Here is a 23,637-nt window from a genome sequence, read left to right as displayed (position 1 = left end):
GCGAAGTGAACCTTTTGGTGATTGAGCTGAGAAATAAACAGGCTGAGGTGCAGACGTGGGCTTGGGGGTGCAGTGGGGTGGCAGTGGGTGGGAAACAGGGGAACCAGTGTCTGAGTGCCCTCTTGGCTCACCCACTTTGTTTTGGTAACTGGGGTTTTATACTGACTTTTGTAGAACTGATAAGGTGTGTTAGAACAGCGTGTTATTTTAGGGCTCTCGGCTCCCCAGCTGTGAAGAAGGTTGACGTGTCCTGGCCTTGATAGCTGTACATTCCACAAGACAGTCTGTGCAAGGTACGTAGGTTCTCACAAAATAACTCTTTTTATATCAGCTTGTTGTGCATGTTAGAAGCTTTAACACTAACAGCGCTCTGATTTCATTTCTTATATATTTCATCTAAAGTGAAAGGATACATGCCATCTACTCTTGGATACCTAAATCCAGTTTTCCCTACATTTCTTCTAATCCCCAGGTTGAATTAGTTGCCTTTGCCAGGTTTCCATGGCAACCTGTGCTTCCCGCACAGGGCAGCTGTTTACTCCCCACAGATTAAACTCCCAGAGATGAAGACCATGCTGTGTTTTCAATAGTCACACAGGGCCTGATAGACAGGAGGCCTTGAATAATACTTGATAAATGAATGTATGAATGATCTAATGCTAAATACCTTGGTGTTAATAAGTTCTGGGTCCCCAGGTCTCTGGAATGACCTGTGGACATTTATGTGGTCCCTAAATAGTAATTCTTAATCTTGTATTCCTTCTGAACTGACTTGTTCTCCTGTCTGAGATGCTATCCCCCAGAGACTTGTGGCAGCCCTGTAGCCAGGGTAGCTGGTGAGGCTTCTGAGCTGCTTCCACAGGCCCCCTTTCCTGGTCAGAGTCCTGGCCTCTTTCTCCTACTCTCAATCTGATGGTCCTGCCTGCATTGAAGTTGACCACTCCTCATTTTCTCCCATATATTGGGTCCAGTGTAGATTTCCCATCCCATGCCCTGTCAAAATCACAATCATTGGATTTTCTGATGCCAGTCATTTTGGGGATGAAGTGGGGGTGAAAAGGAGGAAATAGGAGGGTCAGTCTTCTATTTCTAATGCCAACGTCTTTTGAAGCATGAAGACTGAAGAATCTCGATCCTGTGGCTCCCACATCTGGTATCAGCTGACACTACCATCCCCAAGTTTTGTCTGGCTTCATTTGCTTAGGAAATACTTTGGTTGATGTTCTGATTCCTGGAGAACTGTTCTTGTTTTTGACATTGATGTAAAGCTTCATCTTCAAGGAAAAGGGACTGAATTATCTTTTTTTTTTTTTTTTTTTTTGGAAAGAAGTAGCATTAAGGTAGAGGTAGAAATGGTGGTACTTTCCCCCTTTGGAGATTTGCCCATTACATTTCAAATAGGGAAAACGTTGCAGATGCCTGGAATAAGAAGATAAGTTAATTTTACATTGCTAATGGCCCAGGCACAGAACAGGCCCTGTTAGGTCTGCAATTGACAAGGAAAGGTAGCGCTGGAGAGCTCCCCCTGCTGACCACCCACGTCTATTCCAAACTAGGTTTCCTTTTATTAATTGTTCACAAGAGCTGTTGCTAAAAATTAAATTATATAAAATTACAATTAAATCATGTTAAAAACAAAGACAACAAATATTCAAATATCATCACTTTCTAATTATTTTACTACATTTTACTGCCATATGTGCTCTTGAGGTTATTTGTTTATTCTACATATATTGTGGAAGTAATGGTGTGATACTGTGTGTATTTACCTAACTCTTCGTTTAGTGACATCAATATCAGGAGCTTGAAATCTGACATGATGGGAGTATATACACCACAGACGACGTCAACCCCTACAAATCAGGGCTTTTTTTTTTTTTAAAGATTTTATTTACTTATTTGACAAACAGAGATCACAAGTAGGCAGAGAGGCAGGCAGAGAGAGAGGAGGAAGCAGGCTCTCCGCTGAGCAGAGAGCCCGATGTGGGGCTCGATCCCAGGACACTGGGATTATGACCTGAGCTGAAGGCAGAGGCTTTAACCCACTGAGCCACCCAGGCGCCCCCAAATCAGGGCTTTTAAAATTTGATTGTTAAGCATTTATCAATATACCACTGTGTTTTATTGGCCCTGCTTTTAAAGATCATGAAATGGAGGTCTAGAGAAGTTCAGTGATTTGCCTAAGGCCACGCAGAAAGTGGTAAAGCTGGGATTCAAGCCCAGGTTTTTGTTTGTTTGCTTGCTTTTTAAAAGAAAAATAGATTTCCAAAGCCCACATGTGTTCCATTCAGCTCCTCTCCCCTGGGGTAGGAATGTTGAAGCTGGGTAGGCCTCCCAAGGTTAACCACTCACTGGCTTCTAAAAGTCATGGAACCTTTTAATACTAATATATCTGGCCCATGTTGGCGCAGCTATCCTATATGGTATTATCATCTGCTCACTTTTTGGGCGTGGTGTCAAGACTTTGGTCAATTATCTTGACTTATTTCCCATTCCAGTGGAACAATGACAAGAAACTTGAATTCCAATCCCAACACTACTACCCAACCCCATGGCCTGGAAAATTCATCTCTCCTCTGTTAAAACTCAGCAATCTTAGTCTATAAAACATGGACAAACACAATCCATTTGCAGGGTTGCTATAGGAGCTAGTTAGAAGCTCACTCTCAAGGCACCTGGTATGGCATAGCCTGGTGTATAGTAATATAACCCATCTGTTATTGATTTTATTGTGTGCAGGCATGATGTGAGGGTTTTATATATGTTTTCTCAATTACAACTGTGGCCAAATAGAATTCTTTGATTTTCTCATCTGCTCTTCTCTGTCTTCCACAGCTCAGGAGTCAAATGCATCACCATTTACCTAAAGATTTAGATTTCAAATCTAGGTATTTTCCTTCATTCCTGTCTTTCCTACATTCTATTCATCTGATTCATCAGCAGGTTTTGCTGACTCTAAAAGAAAAACCAAAGTCACTCAGTTCTCTCAACTTGCACTATCGCTATCCTATTTTAAATCATTACCATCCCTCAAATATCTTTATGAGAATGTAAGCTACATGTGAAGAGGCTCTTGTGTATTATTGATCTTGACTATATCTCCAGCACCCACAACAGTGCCTGGCCCTTAGTAGGCTTTTGCTGTCCTGAATGAGTACATGTTGCAGAAAAACTTTTAAGTGAGTACTATTATTACTTCTGTATTATAGATCGGGTAACAAGTTTGCAGTGATTAAATGACTTACTTATGATCACACAATAATGATCAAAACCAGGATTCAAATCCAGGGTCTAACTCTAGAGCTTGCTCCATTTTCCACCATGCCACCCTACTGAACTACACTGACTTATGCTGAAATCAATTTACTTTAGCTGACGTACTTTACTTTACTTTAGCTGATGGTACTTTAGCTGATGTTAGGAGAAATTTCAGTTGAAATCCCCCAACATGAAACCTTTTCCTGAGAATAAAATTCTTGTGCCCCTTCACACAGCCTCATAGGCGCAGCATGAATTACCTTCTCCAAGTCTCACCTCTCTTCATTGGACTCTCCTCCCAACATTTTACGTACAATCAGCTCTTTTTTCTTCCCAGCAAATAGTCCTGCTTCTATCTGAAATATTTATCTTCGCCCATCCCTTCTGGAAAACTATCTGTAATTTCTCACTTCTGAGGAATTATAACAGGCAGCATTTTATCCCAGGTGGCATCACTCTACTAAATTTACTGGTTTATTTCTGTCTTTATCATTCACTGCTGTGTCTCCAGTGTCTAAGAAGTGTCTGGACTAGGTACTTGACACACCTTTGTTGAATAACGGTATGAAAGGGAAAGGATTATATTATCAATTTTCAGGTGGTAAGGTTGTGGCTCCCAGAGATGAGGTATTTTGTCCTGGGCTAGTCATTAGGTTGTAGACCGAGAGATTTGAAACCACGGCTCCAAATACAAGGTCCCCACATCACCAGCATACTGCAAGCGCCTCACTTCCGTCAGCTCCAACTTACTAACTCCGCCTACTTGAGTCTGCGCCGTCTCCGAGACTAGTTTGACCCCCTGCGGCCGCCGTAGTGCGTCGCCTTCGTTGCTGTGGGAAACGACCCGGGACCCGGGAGAGAGAAAGACGTTTCCCGCCGGCGGGAGCTACGTTTGTGGTGGCGGGGCTCGCAGCTCCGTAGCACCATGGCGGACCAGCTTTATCTGGAAAACATAGACGAGTTCGTCACGGACCAGAACAAGATCGTGAGGAGCTAGGACTGGGGGATGTGGGCATGCGACTGGAGTCCTGGGCCTGGCGAGGGTGGTGGGGGTCTAGACCCCTCTGCTCTTGGCCTGGTGGGGACTTGCGGAGGGGAGACAAGTCCCCACGTCTCGTGTCCCAGGGCAAGCGAGGACTTGCGGCGGGGGGAATTCCTCTGGCTCGCGCAAGTCCGCGTCCCTTGGGTGGGCGTGCTGGGCACTGGCAAGGAGTAGGGGCCAAGAAGGACAGGCGTGGAGGGAAAGGCACTGATAGATAATATTTCTTTTTCTTTCTTTCTTTCTTGGAGGGAAAGGCACTGATAGATAATATTTCTTTTTCTTTCTTTCTTTCTTTCTTTTTTTTTTTTTTTAAGATTTTATTTATTTGACAGAGATCACAAGTAGGCAGAGAGGCAGGCAGGGCTGGGGGCTGCCGGGGAAGAAGGCTCCCTGCTGAGCAGAGAGCCTGATGTGGGGCTTGATTCCAGGTCCCTGGGATCATGACCTGAGCCGAAGGCAGAAGCTTTAACCCACTTAGCCACCCAAGCGCCCCTAGATGATATTTCTAAGGCGTTTCTACACCTGTCTCATAAGCTGGTTGGAGTTTCAAGTCCTACGTTTACTGTTGAGGAAATTGTGTCCTAACTGGGTTCGGTGACCACTTGTTTAACCTTTGAATAGTAGGTTTCCTCCCCTAGGAAATTTGGTATTAGGCTTGACCTGCTTCCCAGGGAGGAATGAAAGATCCAGTGAGATAATGAATGTGAATGGACTTTGCAAACCGTGATAACTGAGTGCTTACTGTGAGCTTGGGGTATATATTACTACATTTAATCATTACAGCGACTCACCCAGAGGGCCATGGAAAGGTCCCTAAAGAAAGTTGAAGCAGAGGGGCAAATGACTTATATATTTATAGTTAGTAAGGGATAGGCAGTTTTCCAACCTAGGTTAGTTTCTTTTGCTAACGCTTTGCCTCACCTTTGTAAGTCTTAATTACTGGAAACTCAGCATATAGAATTGGAAGACTTCAAGAGGTGAGGAGCCTACAAGGAAGTGACAAATGACAGGAGAGTACAAGGAAAGATGGAAGGAAGGTCAAGTCTTGATGCCAGTAGATTGCAGTCTAACCCCAGATACAGTATTCACCAACTTCTTTCATTCCCTGGCCCCTGCACCATCTGTGCCTGTTAATGTTTGTATGGCTGTGACTTTTCTTAGAAGTTTATGAGTCTTATACTTCAAAGTAATCCACTTTCTGGATGAGTTTTAATAGTTATTAGTGGTGGCTACAAAAAAGGACAGAATGTGAATAAAGGGCACCAGTAAAACAAAAAAAATGTGAGGGAAATGAGAGCTTTTTCTTTGTATATTCAGCCTTTCTTTTTAGACTTTCTGGTTAATTAGCCTGTGAAAGAAACTTTTTAGTATTTGTAAGATAAAGATCTCAGTCCTCCTACTGGCCCAGATGGATGGTTCTTGGAAAAACTAGGGTGGCATAATTATCTCAGAGTAGGAATCTTTAGGAGCCCTTAGGGCTGACCTGCACTCTGGGATCATCTAATGTTAAACAATTTCTTCTTCTTGCAGGTGACCTACAAATGGCTGAGTTATACACTAGGGGTTCATGTTAACCAAGCCAAACAGTAAGTCCAATTTACTACTAATTTCGCTCACATTAGAATTGTTTTGTTTTAAGTTTTATTGGTAGCCTTGAAATTAGAATTTTTTTCCTCTCTTGGAAAATAGGAAAGAATACTATTTTTACTACCTTATACTAGATTTGTCTATTAATTAGGAAATAGGTGGACTTATATACAAATGTGTGGTGATACATTTACTGGATTTATTTATAACCTTGGCTTCTGGTTAACATCACTTTGTTACTTCAGATTTATAAGTAGGCCAATTTTGTTTACATCTCAGATTTTATATACCTGTTATCTTACATCTTTGTTACATTTTCACATGTGCTCCTTAGGCCCACATGTGGATGTTATTGAAGTACTTTCATAATGAGGTCAACAGGTGTTTGACACAAAGCTGCATGACAGTATAAGACTGGGGAGAACTATTTAAGTGAAAATTAAAAGGGAGTGTTCAGAATGGCACAGCATTGCCCTTCTTGAATTTGCTGTATCACCTTTGCTTGCTGAAACTTGTTCAACTTGAGGACAAAAGGGGAAAAGCAGGCTTTTGAATTAACACCAATATTTCTTAAAAATATTGTCTTTGTCCCAAGGGGAGGGATTGGTGAACAGACTGGGGCCACATATATTACGTTTAACACCCATTTACTTCACTTTATTCCTAAAGGTGGTCTGGGGTTTTTTCCCCCTTTTTTGAGTTGTGGGAGCTTTCTTTGAGTCAGGAAATGTTCCATGAATCTTAGAAAATTCCTGATACCTAGAATGTGTTGATTTGGCTTTATGTGGACTGCTATTTGACAGACCTTGAATCAGGCTTTGACTGTGATGTTCATGCATTCAAGACCTGAAACTCTTGGCCTACGGATGAATTTGTACTGATTTTTGACTATCTGAGATTTCTGTTGCTAATGCCGGTGCTGACCCAAACCCAAGAGTTTCAGGTAACTTTTAGAATGGGACACGTATAAGACTAATTGTTATGGTTATAGATGTTAATGAAATAACTATTACTATATAAACCTGTTGGGGCTTAAAGGTGCATATTGAGGACTGGAGATGAAATAAAGTTGCCTGTAAGTTTTATCATAGTTACCTTGATTACCTGAATTTTTATAGAATTAACATACTGACTAGCCCCTGTCTCTCACTGAACTTCATCCCATACCAATCTCTACCTCACTTACACTGTAGCCATATTTGTCCTTTTGTTCATTAACTTTGCCAGACTTATTTCTACCTTAGGACATTTGAACCCTTCCCTCTGTTTGGAATGCTCTTCTCCCAGCTGTCCTCATCCTTTAAGTTTTAGTTCAAATGTCACACATTACTTTTTACAACAACCCTTCCCTAATGCTCTGTTTTAGGTAACCCCACCCCATCCTAATTCTCTGTCATATCACTCTGTTAATTGCGTTCCTAATTTTTTTTTTTTGAAAAACGGCTTTATTGAGATATAATTCATATACCATGTAGTTCACCCATTGAAAATATATAATTCAGTAATTTTTGGTATATTTACAGAGTTATGCAGCCATCACTCTAATTAGTTATAGAACATTTTCATCACCCCCAAAGAAACCCTGTATCCATTAGAAGTCACTTAGCATTTTCTTTCCACTCCTTTCTCTTCCCTCCCCCACCCTCCCGGCATTAGGCAACCACTAGTAAACTCTCCTTCTATAGATTTACCTATACTGGTCATTTTGTGTGAATGGAATCCTGTAATATATAATCTCGTGTGTCTGGTTTCTTTCACTTAGCATAATGTTTTCAAGGTTTGTCCATGCTGTAGTATATATCAGTACTTAATTCCTTTTCATGGCTGAATAATACTCCATCATATGGCAGGTTATTTCCCTAGGGCTGCCATAACAGAATGCTATGAACAAGGTGGCTTAAAACAACAAATTTATTGTCTTGCAGATCTAGAGGCTAGAATTCCAACATTAAGGTGTTGGCAGGGCCATCCTCTCTCTGAAACCTTTAGAGAAGAATCCTTCATTCCTTCCTAGATTCTGGCAATCTTCCTAGATTTGCTGGCAATCTTTCACATTCTTTGGCCTATAGCTACATAGCGCTAGTGTCTATGTTTGTTGTCACATGGCATTCTTCCTGTATGCCATGTGTTCACTTGGCTTTCATATAAGGATACCAGCCATATTGGTTTAGGAGTCCACCCTACTCTAATATGACCTCATCTTACCTGATTACAATTGCAAAGATCCTCTTTCCAAGGAAGGTCACACTCTGAGGCACTGGTGGTTAGGACTTCAACATACCTTTTGGGGGTTGGGGGAGAGCAGGGACACAGTTCAACCCATAACATACTTAAATAGTACATTTTATTTCTCATTATCAATTGATGGACATTTGGGTTGTTTCCACATTTTGGGTATTATAAATAATGCTTCTGTGAATATTTGTATACAAGTTTTTATGTGGACATACGTATTCAGTTCTCTTAGATATATACCTATTTCTGGGTCATATATAACATTTTGAGGAACTGCCAAGCTGTATTTTAAAGTGTCTGCACTAATTTAAAATCCCACCAGTAAGGTATGGGGATTCCAGTTTCTCCATATTCTTGCCAACTCTTTATCATCTGTCTTTTATTTTAGCCATCTCCTAGTGGTATATGGTATTATTATGGTTTTGATTTGATTTGCTTTTCTTTAATGACCAATGATGTTGATCATCTTTTCCTGTGCTTGTTAGCTATATGTGTATCTATAACTATTCAGATCCTTTCTCTATTTTTTCACTGGGTTGTCTTCTTATTGTTAAGTTGTAAATACCACTTTATGGATACAAGATCCTGATCAATACATATGTGCTGCCGAAGTGAGCACCTGATCAGATAAATGATTTGTAAAAATTTTATCCTGTTCTGTGGGTTGTCTTTGCCCTTTCTCTCTCTCTCTTTTTTTTTAAAGATTTCTTAGAAATTTATTTAACAGAGAGAGAGAGATCACAAGTAGGCAGAGACAAAGGGGGAAGCAGGCTCCCTGCTGAGCAGAGAGCCCGATGCAGAGTTCAATCCCAGGACCCTGAGATTATGACCTGAGCCGAAGGCAGAGGCTTAACCCACTGAACCACCCAGGTGCCCCTTGATGGTACTTTTTGGTGTTGTTTTTTTTTTTGAAAGTTTTTATTTATTTATTTGGCAGACAGAGATCATAAGTAGGCAGAGAGAGAGGAGGAAGCAGGCTCCCCGCTGAGCAGAGAGCCCAGTGCGGGGCTCGATCCCAGGACCCTGGGATCATGACCTGAGCCGAAGGCAGAGGCTTTAACCCACTGAGCCCCCAGGCACCCCAATGGTACTTTTTGAAACACCAAAGTTTTTATTTTGATGAAGCCCAATTTATTTCTTTTATCTTTTTTTAAAATACTATTTTTATATTTTTTTATCTTTTAAAGATTTTATTTATTGATTTGTCAGAGAGAGAGCACAAGTTGGGGAGCAGTAGGCAGAGGGAGAGGCAAGCGGAGGGAGAAGCAGGCTTCCTGCTGAGCAAGGAGCCCAGTGTGGGACTCGATCCCGGGACCCTGGGATCATGACCTGAGCCGAAGGCAGACGCTTAACAGACTGGCCCACCCAGGGGTCCTTAAAATACCATTTTTAAGTAAGCTTTACACCCAGTGTGGAAATTGAGCTCATGAACACCAAGATCAAGAATCACCTGTTCTTCCAGTTGAGCAAGGGAGGCGCCACTGTTTCTTTTATCTTTTGTTACTTGTGCTCTGTATATGGTATCTGAGAAGCCTTTGCTCAATCTAAGGTCATGAAGATTTACTTCTAGGTTTTATTCTAAGAGTTTTGTAGTTTTAGCTCTTACAACAGTAATTATCACTATATTCAAGGTTTCTACGTAGCATGTGCTTGTTAACATCTTAAAAAATACTTGAGGCCTCACAATAAGAATACACTGTAGTTTTCAAATTAGGGTGTTGGCTCAAGCTAATTTTATTTTATTTATTTTTATTTTTAATTTTAGAGAGGGGTCAGAGAAAGAGGGAGGGAGAGAGAATCTCAAGCAGGCTCCATGCCCAGTACAGCACCCAATGCTGGGCTCAGTCCCAGACTCCTAAGATCATGACCAGAGTCAAAATCAAGAGCTGTACACTTAACTGACTGAGCCACCCAGGCACCACAACTCAAACTAATTTTAAATGAAGCCCTAAAATATGCAAATAGGCACTATTTCTTCCAGGAGTCATTTCGTATATGGTGTAAAGAGAGGGTCCAGTTTCATTTCTTTGCATGTGGATATCCAGTTGATCCAGAATTTTATACTTATTACTATCTGACATTTTTTAGGGCTGCCTGCCTGCATGAGAATGTAAACTCCATGAAGGTGGGGAACATGTTTATCAAGTTGATCACTTTTCCAATTACTCTTACTTACTATGAAACAAATTATCCCCAAATTTAACAGCTTGAAACAACCATTTTATTATGTTCATAAATTCTTTTAGTTTGGAATTTGGGCAGGGCACGGTGTGAATGGTTTATCTCTGCTCCATAGTGTCTGGTGCTTTGGCTGGGGTCCTGATCATGTGGGCATCTTTTTTTTTTTTTAAGATTTTTTTTTTTTTTTTTTAGTTGACAGAGTGGGAGAGAGCAAGCACAAGCAGGGGGAGTGGGAGGCAAGGGGGAAGCAGGCTCCCCACTGAGCAAGGAGCCAAGGTCAGGTTCGATCCCAGAACCCTGAAATCATGACCTATGCCAAAAGCAGCCGCTTAACTGACTGAGTCACCCAGGTGCCCCTTAATAAAATTGGAATTTCAGAACTAAACACTTAAAACCATCTACATAGTGGTTCTTAATATTTTAGAGTAATCCCTCAGAGAATCTGTTAAGAACCCTAAACTCTCTCCCCACAAAAAACACACATGCATTTTGCTTGCAGTTTGGGTGGTGGAGGGTTATAAATGGCCATATGAGTCCCACACAGCTCCTGGTTTTATACCTCAGGATTAAGAGGCTTAGAAGAATTAATTAACTTATCCAGGAGCGCATAGTTAGTGATTGAACTGTTCCTTGACTCGTTGTATCCATTGTTTGTTACTGCCACTGTTTTAAAGCAGGTTCAGTGCCTTTTGGCTTGTTACTAGATTTCTTTTATTTCAATTGTTTGGTCACTGTGCCAACGCAATACAAGTTGACTCTAACCTGTATGTCCTGTCTAAAGTCTGTCTTTTTTTACGGGGCGCCTGAGTGGCTCAGTGGGTTAAGTCTCTATCTTCGGCTTAGGTCCTGGTCTCAGGGTCCTGGGATCGAGCCCTACATTGGCCTCTCTGCTCTGTAGGGAGCCTGCTTCCCCCTCTCTCTCTGTCTACTTGTGATCTCTCTCTGTCAAATAAATAAATAAAATCTTAAAAAAAAAAAAAAAAAGTCTGTCTTTTTTTAACTTTCTGTCCATGGCAGCAAAAATATTCTGTAAAAAATTTTATAGACTGTCAGATTTAATATATCTGACTTTTACATCATGAATTAAGAGTCAATGAGGTAAAAACTCTTACAATTAATGACTTGTGCCTTTTGTTTGGAACAGGATGCTGTATGATTATGTTGAAAGGAAGCGAAAGGAGAATTCGGGAGCCCAGCTGCATGTCACGTATTTAGTGTCTGGCAGTCTCATTCAGAATGGACATTCTGTAAGTTGTCAGAATCTTACAATGAACTGTTTGAGCCATAAACAGTGTTATATAAAATAACATGGGAAAAAAATAGGATGCAATATTACAGAAGTTTTAAAAGACAACTGCAAGTTTTTGTGGGTTTGTGGGTTTTTTTTTTTTTTTTTTTTTTTTTTTTTTTTTTAGACTAAACCTAAAACCCTGAGAAGCTTGGGTATTATCTTGGCTGCGATGCAGAGACAATATCATGATTATGCAGTTTTCTTAGGCAGTAAGACATTAGGAGACTGCTCTGTTATTCCTCTTTCTTCCTCTTGAAAGTATATTGGGAACAGGGATGGTTAATTTCCAGACTGTTCAGATGTCAGTCCACAAACTCAGGTGTCCAGGAAGTCCAGTTTTACTTATTTTTTACCTGAGTTTGATTTCAGTTTGAGCTTTAATTTTGGTCAGTTTAGTGGCTGAAGGATGGGGATGTTGGGGCTGAGCTAATGCGGTGCAGAGGCAGAGGCCAGGAACATCCTTGTTCTCATGTATCTTTTTATAGTCCCATCTTGCATCTTGTCATCCATCAACACAGGTCACTGCTGTGTTTTCATCGTCCTGACCACAAAGCTTTCTCGGGCCTATTGATTTTCTCTGAGCTACTTCCATGTCCCTCTTAGGGGCACAAGGATCATCCCATTACTCCCATGCCTGAATGGGCACCAGAAGCTCTGCTGAGATAACTCATTCCTTTCCCTGTGCTGGACTGATCTTTGGGAACTTTGATAATTTCTCCTCTCTGACTTCCTCTCAGAAGTAAGGTATACCTCTTCTGTACTCACTTCCCCAAACCTCTACACTGAAGGCTCTTTTGCTCCCACCACTACCACCAATAGGCCTCCATAGAATTTAGCCTAAGGATTAGGTTTCCTTCTCAGTGATCCAGTAATACATGTTTTTCTCTTCCCTTTTGACTTTCCCTTGGAGTCCTAAGTTCAGAAAAGCCTGATTTATCAAAATACTGATTGGATTTATCTTGTAGCAAGAGTCCCAAGCATGTGAGATTTAAAATGAAATGGCATTTTAATAATTTACAAGGTGAAGCAACTGCTGTGAGGATCCAATCCTTATATTGTATGACCAGCATTTTCTTTCCTTATTGGTAAGCTATTTGGCAAACTAGATGATAATCAATACATTTTTAAGTGTAGGCAGAATCAGATGTCATTATATATCAGAAACACAAAATTAAGCAGACCTGATTCATTTGGTCCTAGAAATAAACCTGCTACCAGAATCCTTTCTGTGCATGGCTCTGGAATGGATACTACCCAAGTTTACATCTGAATGTCTTCTTTCCTTTTGTTTCTGGGATTAACTAACCCCCTCTGTTTCTTTCTTTAATTAGTCAGTGCCTTCAATCTAGTCATGTTCTTTACATTCCTTTAAAGCACTCTTGTATTCCTTTAAAGCAGTCGTTTGAATTTTTTTGATCACTGATTCGTTTGAGAATCTGGAAGCAAAATACATATGTTGACATACTCATAAAATTTTTAGTGTTCACAGATCTTCTGGAACAGGGTCCAAGGTTAGGAATTTGTGGGTTTTTTTGTTTTGTTTTGTTTTGTTTTACAGATTTTATTTATTTGACAGACAGAGATCACAAGTAGGCAGAGGCAGGCAAAGAGAGAGAGAGGGACACAGGCTCCCCTCCGAGCAGAGAGCCTGACTCGGGGCTCAATCCTAGGACCCTGGGATCATGACCTGAGCTGAAGGCAAAGGCTTTAACCCACTGAGCCACCCAGGCGCCCCAAGAATTTATGTTTTAAGGTAGAGTTGTAGATTTTTATTCTAACCCACATGACGAGGTTCTTAATTTCAAATCCTCAGGTGGTCTTCAGGGTTTGGGGGGTTTGGGGATGAATCCCCAAAAGTACATTTAAATTGTGTTCCTCAAGGGCAGCTGGGTAGCTCAGCCCCAGGGTCCTGGGATCTAGCCCCGAGTCAAGCTCCCTGCTCAGTGGGGAGCCTGCTTCTCCCTCTCCCTCTGCCTGCCACTCTGCCTACTTGTGCTCTCTCTCCATCTCTCTGTCAAGTAAATAAATAAAATCTATAAGTAAATAAGTAAATAAGTAAGTAAGTAAATAAATAAATAAATAAATAGTGTTCCTCAGGGCATTTTTTTGAAACCAATCTTTCAAAATGATATGTAACTTATAATGAGTTAAAGAGCTTCTATGCTGTGGCTTGCTTATAGAAGGCATTCTGTTTCTCAATTTAAGTGCGCATTTAAGTCCTGCTTTTGTTAAGCAGCAGAATGATTTTTCAAATGAAATTTTAGAATCCTAACATATAAAACATATTAAGAGTAGAGTCGCTGTTGCTGAAGTGGTTGTGAGAATTTTGGAGCCTTGTACTCACCCTCTAAACAGCCTCACAGGGCAGCTTTGCAGAACCCTCTGGAATTACAGATCAAATTTGGGTGCTTACCCATGCTTTTTCCTTAAAGAAAGCCCTCCTAAGGAAAGGCAGATGATTAAGCATAATGTCATGTTTTGTTCTTATTTCTTCTGATATCTTTTTAAAGTTTTAAGTGTTTTTAGAAAGAAAAAGAACACTGGCTTTGATGGATTTTTAAAAATATAAATTTTTTTTTAAAGATTTTATTTATTTATTTGACAGAGAGAGATCACAAGTAGGCAGAGAGGCAGGCAGAGAGAATGAGAGGAGGAAGCAGGCTCCCTGCTGAACAGAGAGCCTGATGCGGGGCTCAATCCCAGGACCCTGAGATCATGACCTGAGCCGAAGGCAGCGGCTTAACCCACTGAGGCACCCAGGCGCCCAAAATATAAAATTTTTTTAAGTGATCATCATTATTATTTTTTTTTAAATATTTTATTTATTTGCCAGAGAGAGAGATTGAGTACACACAAGCAGGCAGAGAGGCAGAGGCAGCGAGAGAAGCAGACTCCCTGCCAAGCAAGCAGCCCGATATGGGACTCCATCCTAGGACCCTGGGATCATGACCTGAGCCGAAGGCAGCTGCTTAACGAACTGAGCCACCCAGGCGCCCCATAGTGATCATTATTGTACAAAATATTATTTAAAAAAAAAAAAAGAAAACAAAGTGAAAGCCTCCTTCTAATCGCAACCCAGAGAATTATTTGAAAATTTCAAGGGAGTGTTTTGTTAATTTTCTTTTTGTGGTTTTGAAGGTTAACAGCCTAATCTATGCTTTATGTAGTTCCCCACTAGCTGTACATCTAATGATCGTTGCCGAGATTGATTTTTATTGTTGCCTAGATTATTAATTCACTAGGAATTACAAAATGGTAATGTTCTGTCATTTTTTCTGCATGTGTTGACTGGAATTTTTCTATAACGAACAACTTTCTCTCATTAAATAGCCATATTTTCTTTTTTTTTCTTTAACTGCTGTAAAGTTCAGAGGGCTTACCTCAGCCAGGCTCTGAGTTTGTGGATACTGAACTTACTTCTGTGTCCATCTTAAAAGGAACCCACTGAAGCAGAGCTCTACCCTGGTCTATGTTGTTCAGCATCAGCAAGGTGGCATTTCAACTGTGTCATTTTTATGCATTTTCAATATCCCTTGAGGCAACATTTAGCCACACTCAGCTGTGTGGGCTGTTTCAATTTTCTCCTGAAGCTACCAATTTTTGTTTTTAGGGCCTTACTTACAAAGTTGCACAAGTTTGAGTTGATAATTCCTACTGTTCCTTTTCTCATTAACTCTGTAATTTTTATTGTGTAGTTTTACAGAATATGACTTTTTTTGGAATGACTTGTTTTTTTAAAAGAGAAAATGCATTATGAAAACATACTAATATTCCCAGTTCTAATTTACAGCTATGTTTTTTCTTTTTAACTTGGTTGATTTTATACTGCTTTTTTCTCTTACGTTGTAAATTTTGGTAGTTCTTAACATTTTTCATAAATTTATATTTGTTTTAGTCAAACATAACAAGATTTAGAAAAGCAAAACTATTATTTTTACTAGTAATATGATTACTAAAAACAGTTTAAGATTTCTTTGTAGTTCCTTTTGTCTGTAGGATATATCCTATTACGGATGCACAATCAGCCTGTATTTTAGTTACTTGCAATAACTCCTCTCTGGTTAAACTACCAGCTCAGTATCTCGTTAAATTACAATCTTTACCCACTTTCAATTTTTAGGTTCCCTGCTTTCCTTACAGGTAACTATGTTAAAAGATTTTGCTTCTCTTTCCATTGTTGTTTGAAAGTATTTTTTATATATTCAAATATATATTCATATTACCCCCTTTTTTTAGACAAAAGTTTTCATACTATATACCCTATTTTTACATTTTGCTCTTTCTTTTTTTTTTTTTAAGATTTTATTTATTTATTTGACAGAGAGAGAGAGAGAGAGAGACATCACAAGTAGGAAGAGAGGCAGGCAGAGAGAGAGGAGGAAGCAGGCTCCCCACTGAGCAGAGAGCCTGATTCGGGGCTCGATCCCAGGACCCTGGGATCATGACCTGAGCCGAAAGCAGAGGCTTTAACTCGCTGAGCCACCCAGGCATCCCTCACCTGATCCTACATTGATCTACTTTAGTTTTTTCAGCAGTCTCTTTTTTTTAAATTAATTTTTTATTTTTTTATTAACATATAATGTATTATTAGACCCAGGGGTATAGGTCTGTGATTGCCAGGTTTACATACTTCACAGCACTCACCATAGCACATACCATCCCCAATGTCCCAGCAGTCCCTTTTTAATAGTTTTTTGAGTCATTTACAGTATTTCACCATTACAGATAGTGTTGTAGTGAATATATGGTTTGTATATTTTGCCACATTTAGGGTTACATTTTCCTAGGATTCCTAAGGTATATATGGACTGTATTGGGTAATTGCCAATACCTCTCCATTTTTCATTCCCATGAGTGATGTGTGAGAGACCCCTTCTCCACACAATGCGTGTTGTCATCTGTTTCAGGGTCAGTTGCATTTCTTTTCCTTTGCCTGTTTTTCTAAAGAAGTGTCCTTCTCCATTTTGGAAGCAATATACTAATACTCTTTGTGATGTGAGTTGCAGATATTTTTGTCTTTGTACTTTGTGCTTAAAGTTTATTTTTGTCATTTGAAGTTGTATATTTGTTAGTTTAATGGATAATTTAAGTGAACTCTTACTGTTCATAGTTAGGAAACCTTTCCTTATTCTCAGATTGTATCTGTTTACATTTATCCATTTATAGAAGAATTCATCCATATTTTCTTATGGTATATGTATGGTTTCATTCTTTATATTTAAATCTTTGCTTGATTTAGAAGGTATTCCAGATCTGAGTGACAGATCCAATTTTTATTTGGTTCCATATGATTATATATTAATTCTTATTAAGAATTCTTATTAAGAACTTCTTACTAAGAAGTCACTTTTACTTACACTATTTGAGATGCTGTGTTTGCTTTTTTGTTTGTGTTCACAGTTATAAAATTTAGTTTTATTTTAATACAGTAATACTAATGTATGCCAGATAACCTATTGATAATTCATGTTTAGTAGTGAATACATTTTTAGGAAGCATGTAATAAACATTCATAGAAAAATTTGTAAAGAATGAAATGTTTACTATAATCCTTCTTAAAAGCCTTGGTCCATTTTGAAAGATCAACCTTGAATTTTTAAAAAATCAAAAGAAAGGGGCGCCTGGGTGGCTCAGTGGGTTGGGCCGCTGCCTTCGGCTCAGGTCATGATCTCAGGGTCCTGGGATCGAGTCCCGCATTGGGCTCTCTGCTCAGCGGGGAGCCTGCTTCCCTCTCTCTCTCTGCCTGCCTCTCCATCTACTTGTGATTTCTCTCTGTCAAATAAATAAAATCTTTAAAAAAAAAAAATCAAAACAAAGGAAAATAAACACACAAAATACATAAGAAACACATGCTAGGCATTCATATTTCAAGTGTCCTTAGTAAAATGGGCTAAATTTTCAAAGGCAGTTAATAACAGCTTTTACAAGGACTTATTTCATTTGATTTAGCACCAAGTAAAGTAAGTATGCCATTGAAGAATCATGTTTCTCCTCTAGCTCTCATGTTGCTCCATTCTTCCTACCAGGCCACAGGACATCAGCAAGCATCCTTGTTGCCCACTGAGGAATTAAATATTTTTGTTTTAATATGGCTATTCAGATTATACTTGCCGATAAAGGTTTTTCCTGTCAGATAAGTGAACATAACTATGGCGGTCATCATTAGAGGTGTTAATTTTGATTAGGAATAAAGAGCTCATTCAGCAAACTCAGTTATTTTCCTGGCCTTTTTTATTTTATTTTATTTTTTTTTATTTTTTTTTTTTAAGATTTTATTTATTTATTTGTCAGAGAGAGAGAGAGCGAGAGCGAGCACAGGCAGACAGAGTGGAAGGCAGAGTCAGAGGGAGAAGCAGGCTCCCTGCAGAGCAAGGAGCCCGATGTGGGACTCGATCCCAGGACGCTGGGATCATGACCTGAGCCGAAGGCAGCTGCTTAACCAACTGAGCCACCCAGGCGTCCCTCCTGGCCTTTTTTAACTTGGCATATAAATACTTTTAATTATTGGGGCGCCTGGGTGGCTCAGTGGGTTGAGCCTCTGCCTTCGGCTCAGGTCATGATCCCAGGGGCCTGGGATCGAGTCCCGCATTGGGCTCTCTGCTCAGCAGGGAGCCTGCTTCTCCTCATCTCTCTCTCTGTCTGTCTCTCTGCCTATTTGTGATCTCTCTCTCTGTCAAATAAATAAATAAAATCTTTAAAAAAATAAAAAATTAAATAAATAAATAAATAAAAAATAATAAAATACTTTTAATTATTTTACTAATTATGATTGTTATTGTTATATATATCAAGGTAATTTTCCCCAAGGATACCTGATCTTTTTCTATTTCCTGATGATAAAGTATTCTTGCTTTACTAGTGTTATGGGTTTCTTTTCTTTTCTTTTTTCTTTTTTTTTTTTTGGACTTTAATTTGTTACTCATCAAGGCAGAGCTTACATTTTGATTAAAAAACAAAACTAACTAGATCCTGAGGTGCCTTGGTGGCTCAGTTGTTAAGTGCCTGTCTACAGTCCTGGGATCGACCCCTGCACTGGGCTCCCTGCTCAACGGGAAGCCTGCTTCTCCCTCTCCCACTCTCCCTGTCTTGCTATGTCTCTGTCTATCAAATAAATAAATAAATAATATTAAAAAAAAACAAAACTAACTAGATCTTAAAGCACATGTTTGTAAGCTGAATAACATATGAAAACATTAAGACTTTAATTACATATTCTGTTGAAAATTTAACTTGGGTGTTTCTGCAAGAACTTATGTCAATTTCTAACATAAATCATATCCCTCAGTGCCTGTGTATTCTCAAAAGAAAAATCTTGGGGACATAAATTTTCCTATGAGCTAATTAATACACTGTAACAAATTGAAAATTCTGAGTAAACTGAAGCTATGTTTAACAACAAAATAAATTCAGCTTACATGGCTAGTTTATAAATGTCTTAGTGTAGGGGTGCTGGGTGGCTTAGTTAAGTGTCTGACTCTTGGTCTCAGGTCATGATCTCATGGTTTGTGAGGTCAAGCCCTGATTAGAGCTCTGCTTAGCAGGGAGTCTGCTTGGGGATTTTCTCCCTTTGCTCTGCCTCTGCTCGATTGCTTGCTTGTTTGCACACACACACATACTCTCTCTCTCTCAAAAGGAAAAAAGAAAAGTCTTTAAGAAAGAAATAAGTGTCTTAGGTAAAGGCAGTAGTGAATTTGCATCATGCAACTAATCTGTAAATCCAGTTGGTTTTTTTCCTGGAATTTTATAGACATAGTATCTCACAGAGCCATATACGGCAATGCTAAAGATGTCTTTTTTGACATCAATCTGCACAAAAGCCTCTGATGAGATACTTTCCCCAAATGACATGGAATTTGTTTCTTTTCCAGAAAATAAGGAAACATTATCAACCACTTATTCTTCTGAGCAAATGTTAGGTTACTACCAATTGATCTTTTAATTATGCTCAAATAGGTTTTTTTTTAAAAGTTTAGAAATTTCTGATGTTTTTCAGTTGCACCCCCGTAGAAGATAACTGTAAAACACACTAGATGATTTCAAAAGTTGAGCTTCATATCTGACTCATTTGGCATATACTTAATTTCCAGATAAAATCAGTAGAAATGAAACTAATATAATGTTCAAAGAACTCCTAGATTCTGGTCTTAGGACAACGAGCTTCTAAATGCATGCATGAGGAGCTTCTGCTTATCTGACTAGGTAAATGCAGTTTTCCTCATGATGTAACTGATATTTTCTGGTTTATTTGTTGAACTTTTTGTTTGTAGGAAGGCATACACATAGGGCCCAGATCTTGTTGGTTTCTGTTCTGGAGAATGTTTCTAACATCCCTCTTGTCTGGTAGATGATATTCCAGGACCAGCTCTCTTTGGGCTTTGTAAGCCTTTGATCTCTTGAGGACCATCTCTTTCGTCTGTTACTCTCACACTGGATGAGAGGCTCTCCAGTCAGATCACCAAGGCCCATAGTATTGGGAGAGTCGAATTTGACGTTGGAGACTTGGTGACTAGATGGATGAATTGAGGAAGCAATGGATGTTGCTTCATGACCTCAAAGGTCATGTTGAGATTAATCACTCTATCTGATAAACTATCCAGGGCTTCTGCCTTTGAAAGTACTTTGGAAAACTATCCAATAGCCGGCTATACTGGGTGAGATTTTTCAGCTCATGAAGGGCCAAGCTGAGTCATGACATTGTCCAAAATGAGCTTCCCTTGTTCAGTGAAAGTCTTGGCTAACCTGCCAATTTCTCTGCCCCAGGCCTGTTTGAGACTGGGTCTTGCTGGAGAGGGGCTTCAGCTCGAAGTATTGGTGGTGTGCAATGAATGACATACCTTGCCTGAGCCACCATGATCACTGTGTTCAGTAGTCCGGGGCCCCACAGATAGTGGGGCTTTGGCCTGGCTGCGCACTCAATCTCCTCTGTGGGCTGGCAGCACTATGAGCTGGGGGCTGCCTTTTGTTCGGTTTTTGATTGTATTGATATGTATATTCTATCACTTTCTTACCCAGATGAAGAAATTTTAAAATAAACAAGTTAAAATGAGTCTGACTTTATTAAACTGTATACAGATTTTCTTAAAAAGATTTTATTTATTTATTTGAGAGAGAGAGAGCATGAGTGGGGTGGAGGAGTAGAGGGAGAGAAAGAAGCAGATTCTTCCCTGAACAGGGAACCCAACACCGGGCTCTATCCCGGGACTTAGGGATCATGAACTGACCTGAAGGCAGACACTTAACCTATTGAGTTACCCAGGCAGCCCTGTGCATAAATTTTTTAAAAAGATTTTATTTGTTATTTGTTTGTTTTGTTTGTTTAAGGTGGCGGGGAGAAGCAGAAGGAGAGGGAGAGGGGCAAGCAGATTCTGAGGCCCTGCTGGATGCCACAACTTTGAGATTATGTCCTGAGCTGAAACCAAGTTAGATACTCAACCTACTGAGCCACCCAGACACCCTTGTACACAGAGTTTTAGGGTTATCTGATGTTCATAATTTCACATTTGTTATCTGATGTTCATAATTCACTTTGAATTATCAGCAAAGAAACTGTAAAATTGCAAGTTGTATTACTACTTTAAACACTAATGAAGTGTTATTTCCTTGCAGTGCCACAAGGTTGCAGTAGTGAGAGAAGATAAATTGGAAGGTAAGTGTTTTAGCAACTTACCAAGATTTTCCTCTTAGGCCGTCAATGTAGGTACAGTAAAAAATCTGCCCCTAGCATCTGCATGCAATATATTGAGCTCTTTAACTGAAAAGCTGAATATTTTTTTATTAGTAGTTTCTGAAACATGTTAAAATAGGATACTACCTCTAACTAACTTCCCATAGCTTCCTATAGCTGCTGTCATTTACAACACACTTTTATTACAGGATTTCAAGACTCATGTCATTCGTGCAAAAAATTATCGTGAATACCATATGGAACACCTCATCAACTGGAAGAGACAATAGTCTCTAAATATTGTGTTGTGTTCCATAACAGTTTTTAGGAAGAAAATTAAAGAATGCTTTTTTAAAGTCAGAAAGACTTAATATAACTTATAAATTAAATTTATCATTCCATTTCAAGACTATTAATGCTCTGGTTCTATTATTTAAAAATCCAGTTCAGAGGAATTTTGTAACAGGGTCCACATGATCTGGACATTGTCTCAAGACAAAACCTGTACTGTTGTATTTTGTATACAAAGACTCCTGACAGTGGTGTCATTTTCTTACAAAATAACTCCGAGATATTCAGGGTGGAGGAGATGTCCACTTTTGTCTTTCTGAATTTCCCATAGTTTTGGCCAACGTGAGATTTAGTTATTCAGTAGATACATAATGAATATTTACTCTATCTAGCTTTGTGCTAGGTGCTGTAGACTCAGTCACAGTCCCGTTCTTAGTGGAACCTAACATTTGTTCTTGTGACGTTGTTTTATGGTTTTTTGCTGCAGACTTACCTGGTTAGTAGTATTTTTGTTATAGAGTTGCTTTCTCTATACAAAAATTGAATTGTATAATTGAGTCTTCTCAGATAGAAATTACTTTAATTATATGCTAGAGTGTAAGATTCTTCCGTGACTGAAGAAAAAAAAAGGAACGTCATAGTCATCATCAATCATTCATTAATGTTTACTGAAAGTCCACTGGATGAGTGATACCCTCACAGGTGTTGAACTTAGAACTGACTCACCACCACCTACCTTGTCATGATGTTCTAGTTACAGAAGAGTTGATGTTATACTGTGTATGTGACTCTTTGGCCTTTTAGAGCTTTTGAACCACCACAGATTGCAAATGGTTTTAATGCAGAAAGGTTTCTTGTTAAAGTCCCTACATGCTATGAAGTTTGTGTATTAACAGACTGCTTTTCCTGTTGACTTGTAGCAGTGAAGTCCAAGCTAGCGGTGACTGCCAGCATCCATGTGTACAGCATCCAGAAAGCCATGCTAAAGGACAGTGGGCCTCTGTTCAATACGGACTATGACATCCTTAAAAGCAACTTGCAGAACTGCAGCAAGTGAGCTCCTTAATGTTCCTTGTGGGCTTCTTTACGAATTGATTTTGTAAGATGTTTACACAGTGGCTGCCTCTTAAGAGCGAATGCCAAGTCTAGTAAAACCCCATTTATCTTGCAGTAAGACACATGCCTGGTTTTATTAGTACATCATAAGGTGAAAAATAGCAGCCACAACCCATACTGAAAATCCCAGTGGACTCCCCATAAATTTATTTCTCATGTATTTATCCTGTCACCACCACCCGAAATGTTTGTTGTGCCCCCTCATTACTCCCTTACCCCAGTCTCTGCTTGTCTAAATCCTACCCATTTTTCAAGAACCAGTTCAGATGTCCTTCAAGAACTGTTTCTGATTTGTTATCCCTCTGTCTTCCATCCAAAAGCATTTGATCTTCCACAGCCAGGCTCAGATCTTGTTCATCTTTTGTATCCTTTATATCATCTTCAGTGAGGTCGTGGACTGTAATGCACAGGTTTGTGTTGTGGCTTTGCTGCTTAATAGCCTGGTGATTTTGGACAAATCACTTAAGTTCTTTTGAGCTTTGGCTTTTTCATTTTTAAATTAGATGTAATAATGCCTGCTTTGTGGGGTTGTATTGAAGGTTCAAGTCAGTTCCCCATACATATTAAGCACTGACTACTTTGACAGGTACAAAGGAGATAATTTTAATTCATTCCACAAAGATGCTATGCCATACACTAGGGAGTGAATATGGCCCAACTTATGGAACTGATAGTCCTAAGGGAGTATAATATAGTGTGACAGTGCTCTAACAGGAGTAATACTGTGGGAGAATGTATGGGGAAGCACTCATTCCCAACTTGTGAGTGAGGAGGCAAAAGAAAGAAGGCTTCCTGGAGGTGTGGCAGCTAAGCTGAGGCCTGAAGACTTGAGTTGTAGTAGCCAATCAAAGGAGAAGTAGGAAAGTAAAGACAGAGCTGCGAGAAAACCTGGTGCTGTGTGAGACCGTAGTCGTTTTCTATGGCAGGAACTTAGAGTGAGAGGTAGAATATTATGAGATATAAGACAGAAGT

At 39.5% G+C, this 23,637-nt stretch overlaps 1 protein-coding gene and 1 pseudogene across 5 annotated transcripts in view; one reads left to right on the top strand and one right to left on the bottom strand.

The window, feature by feature from the left end:
- The window catches only part of POLD3 (DNA polymerase delta 3, accessory subunit), a 121,561-nt gene that overhangs the window by 10,621 nt on the left and 87,303 nt on the right, over positions 1–23,637 (top strand). For 2 of the 5 annotated variants that reach the window (XR_004289130.1, XM_032357822.1), the window contains exons 1-5: positions 4,065–4,243; positions 5,831–5,886; positions 11,448–11,550; positions 21,201–21,240; positions 22,470–22,602. Coding sequence is in view for 4 of the 5 variants with exons in the window: in XM_032357822.1 (XP_032213713.1) it covers positions 4,184–4,243; positions 5,831–5,886; positions 11,448–11,550; positions 21,201–21,240; positions 22,470–22,602 (392 nt within the window). In the remaining variant the exon portion in view is untranslated. Of the gene's footprint in view, positions 1–211; positions 294–4,064; positions 4,244–5,830; positions 5,887–11,447; positions 11,551–21,200; positions 21,241–22,469; positions 22,603–23,637 lie in introns of those variants that run through there. The other 3 variants (XM_032357824.1, XM_032357821.1, XM_032357823.1) reach the window with 3 other exon arrangements.
- Positions 19,810–20,445, bottom strand: LOC116598657 (annotated as a pseudogene).

Source organism: Mustela erminea, chromosome 9 (genome assembly GCF_009829155.1).
Source record: "Mustela erminea isolate mMusErm1 chromosome 9, mMusErm1.Pri, whole genome shotgun sequence".
In the NCBI taxonomy this organism is placed as follows: domain Eukaryota; kingdom Metazoa; phylum Chordata; class Mammalia; order Carnivora; family Mustelidae; genus Mustela; species Mustela erminea.
Note: the sequence above shows the minus strand (reverse complement) of the source record. Positions and strands in the feature narration are given on the sequence as shown.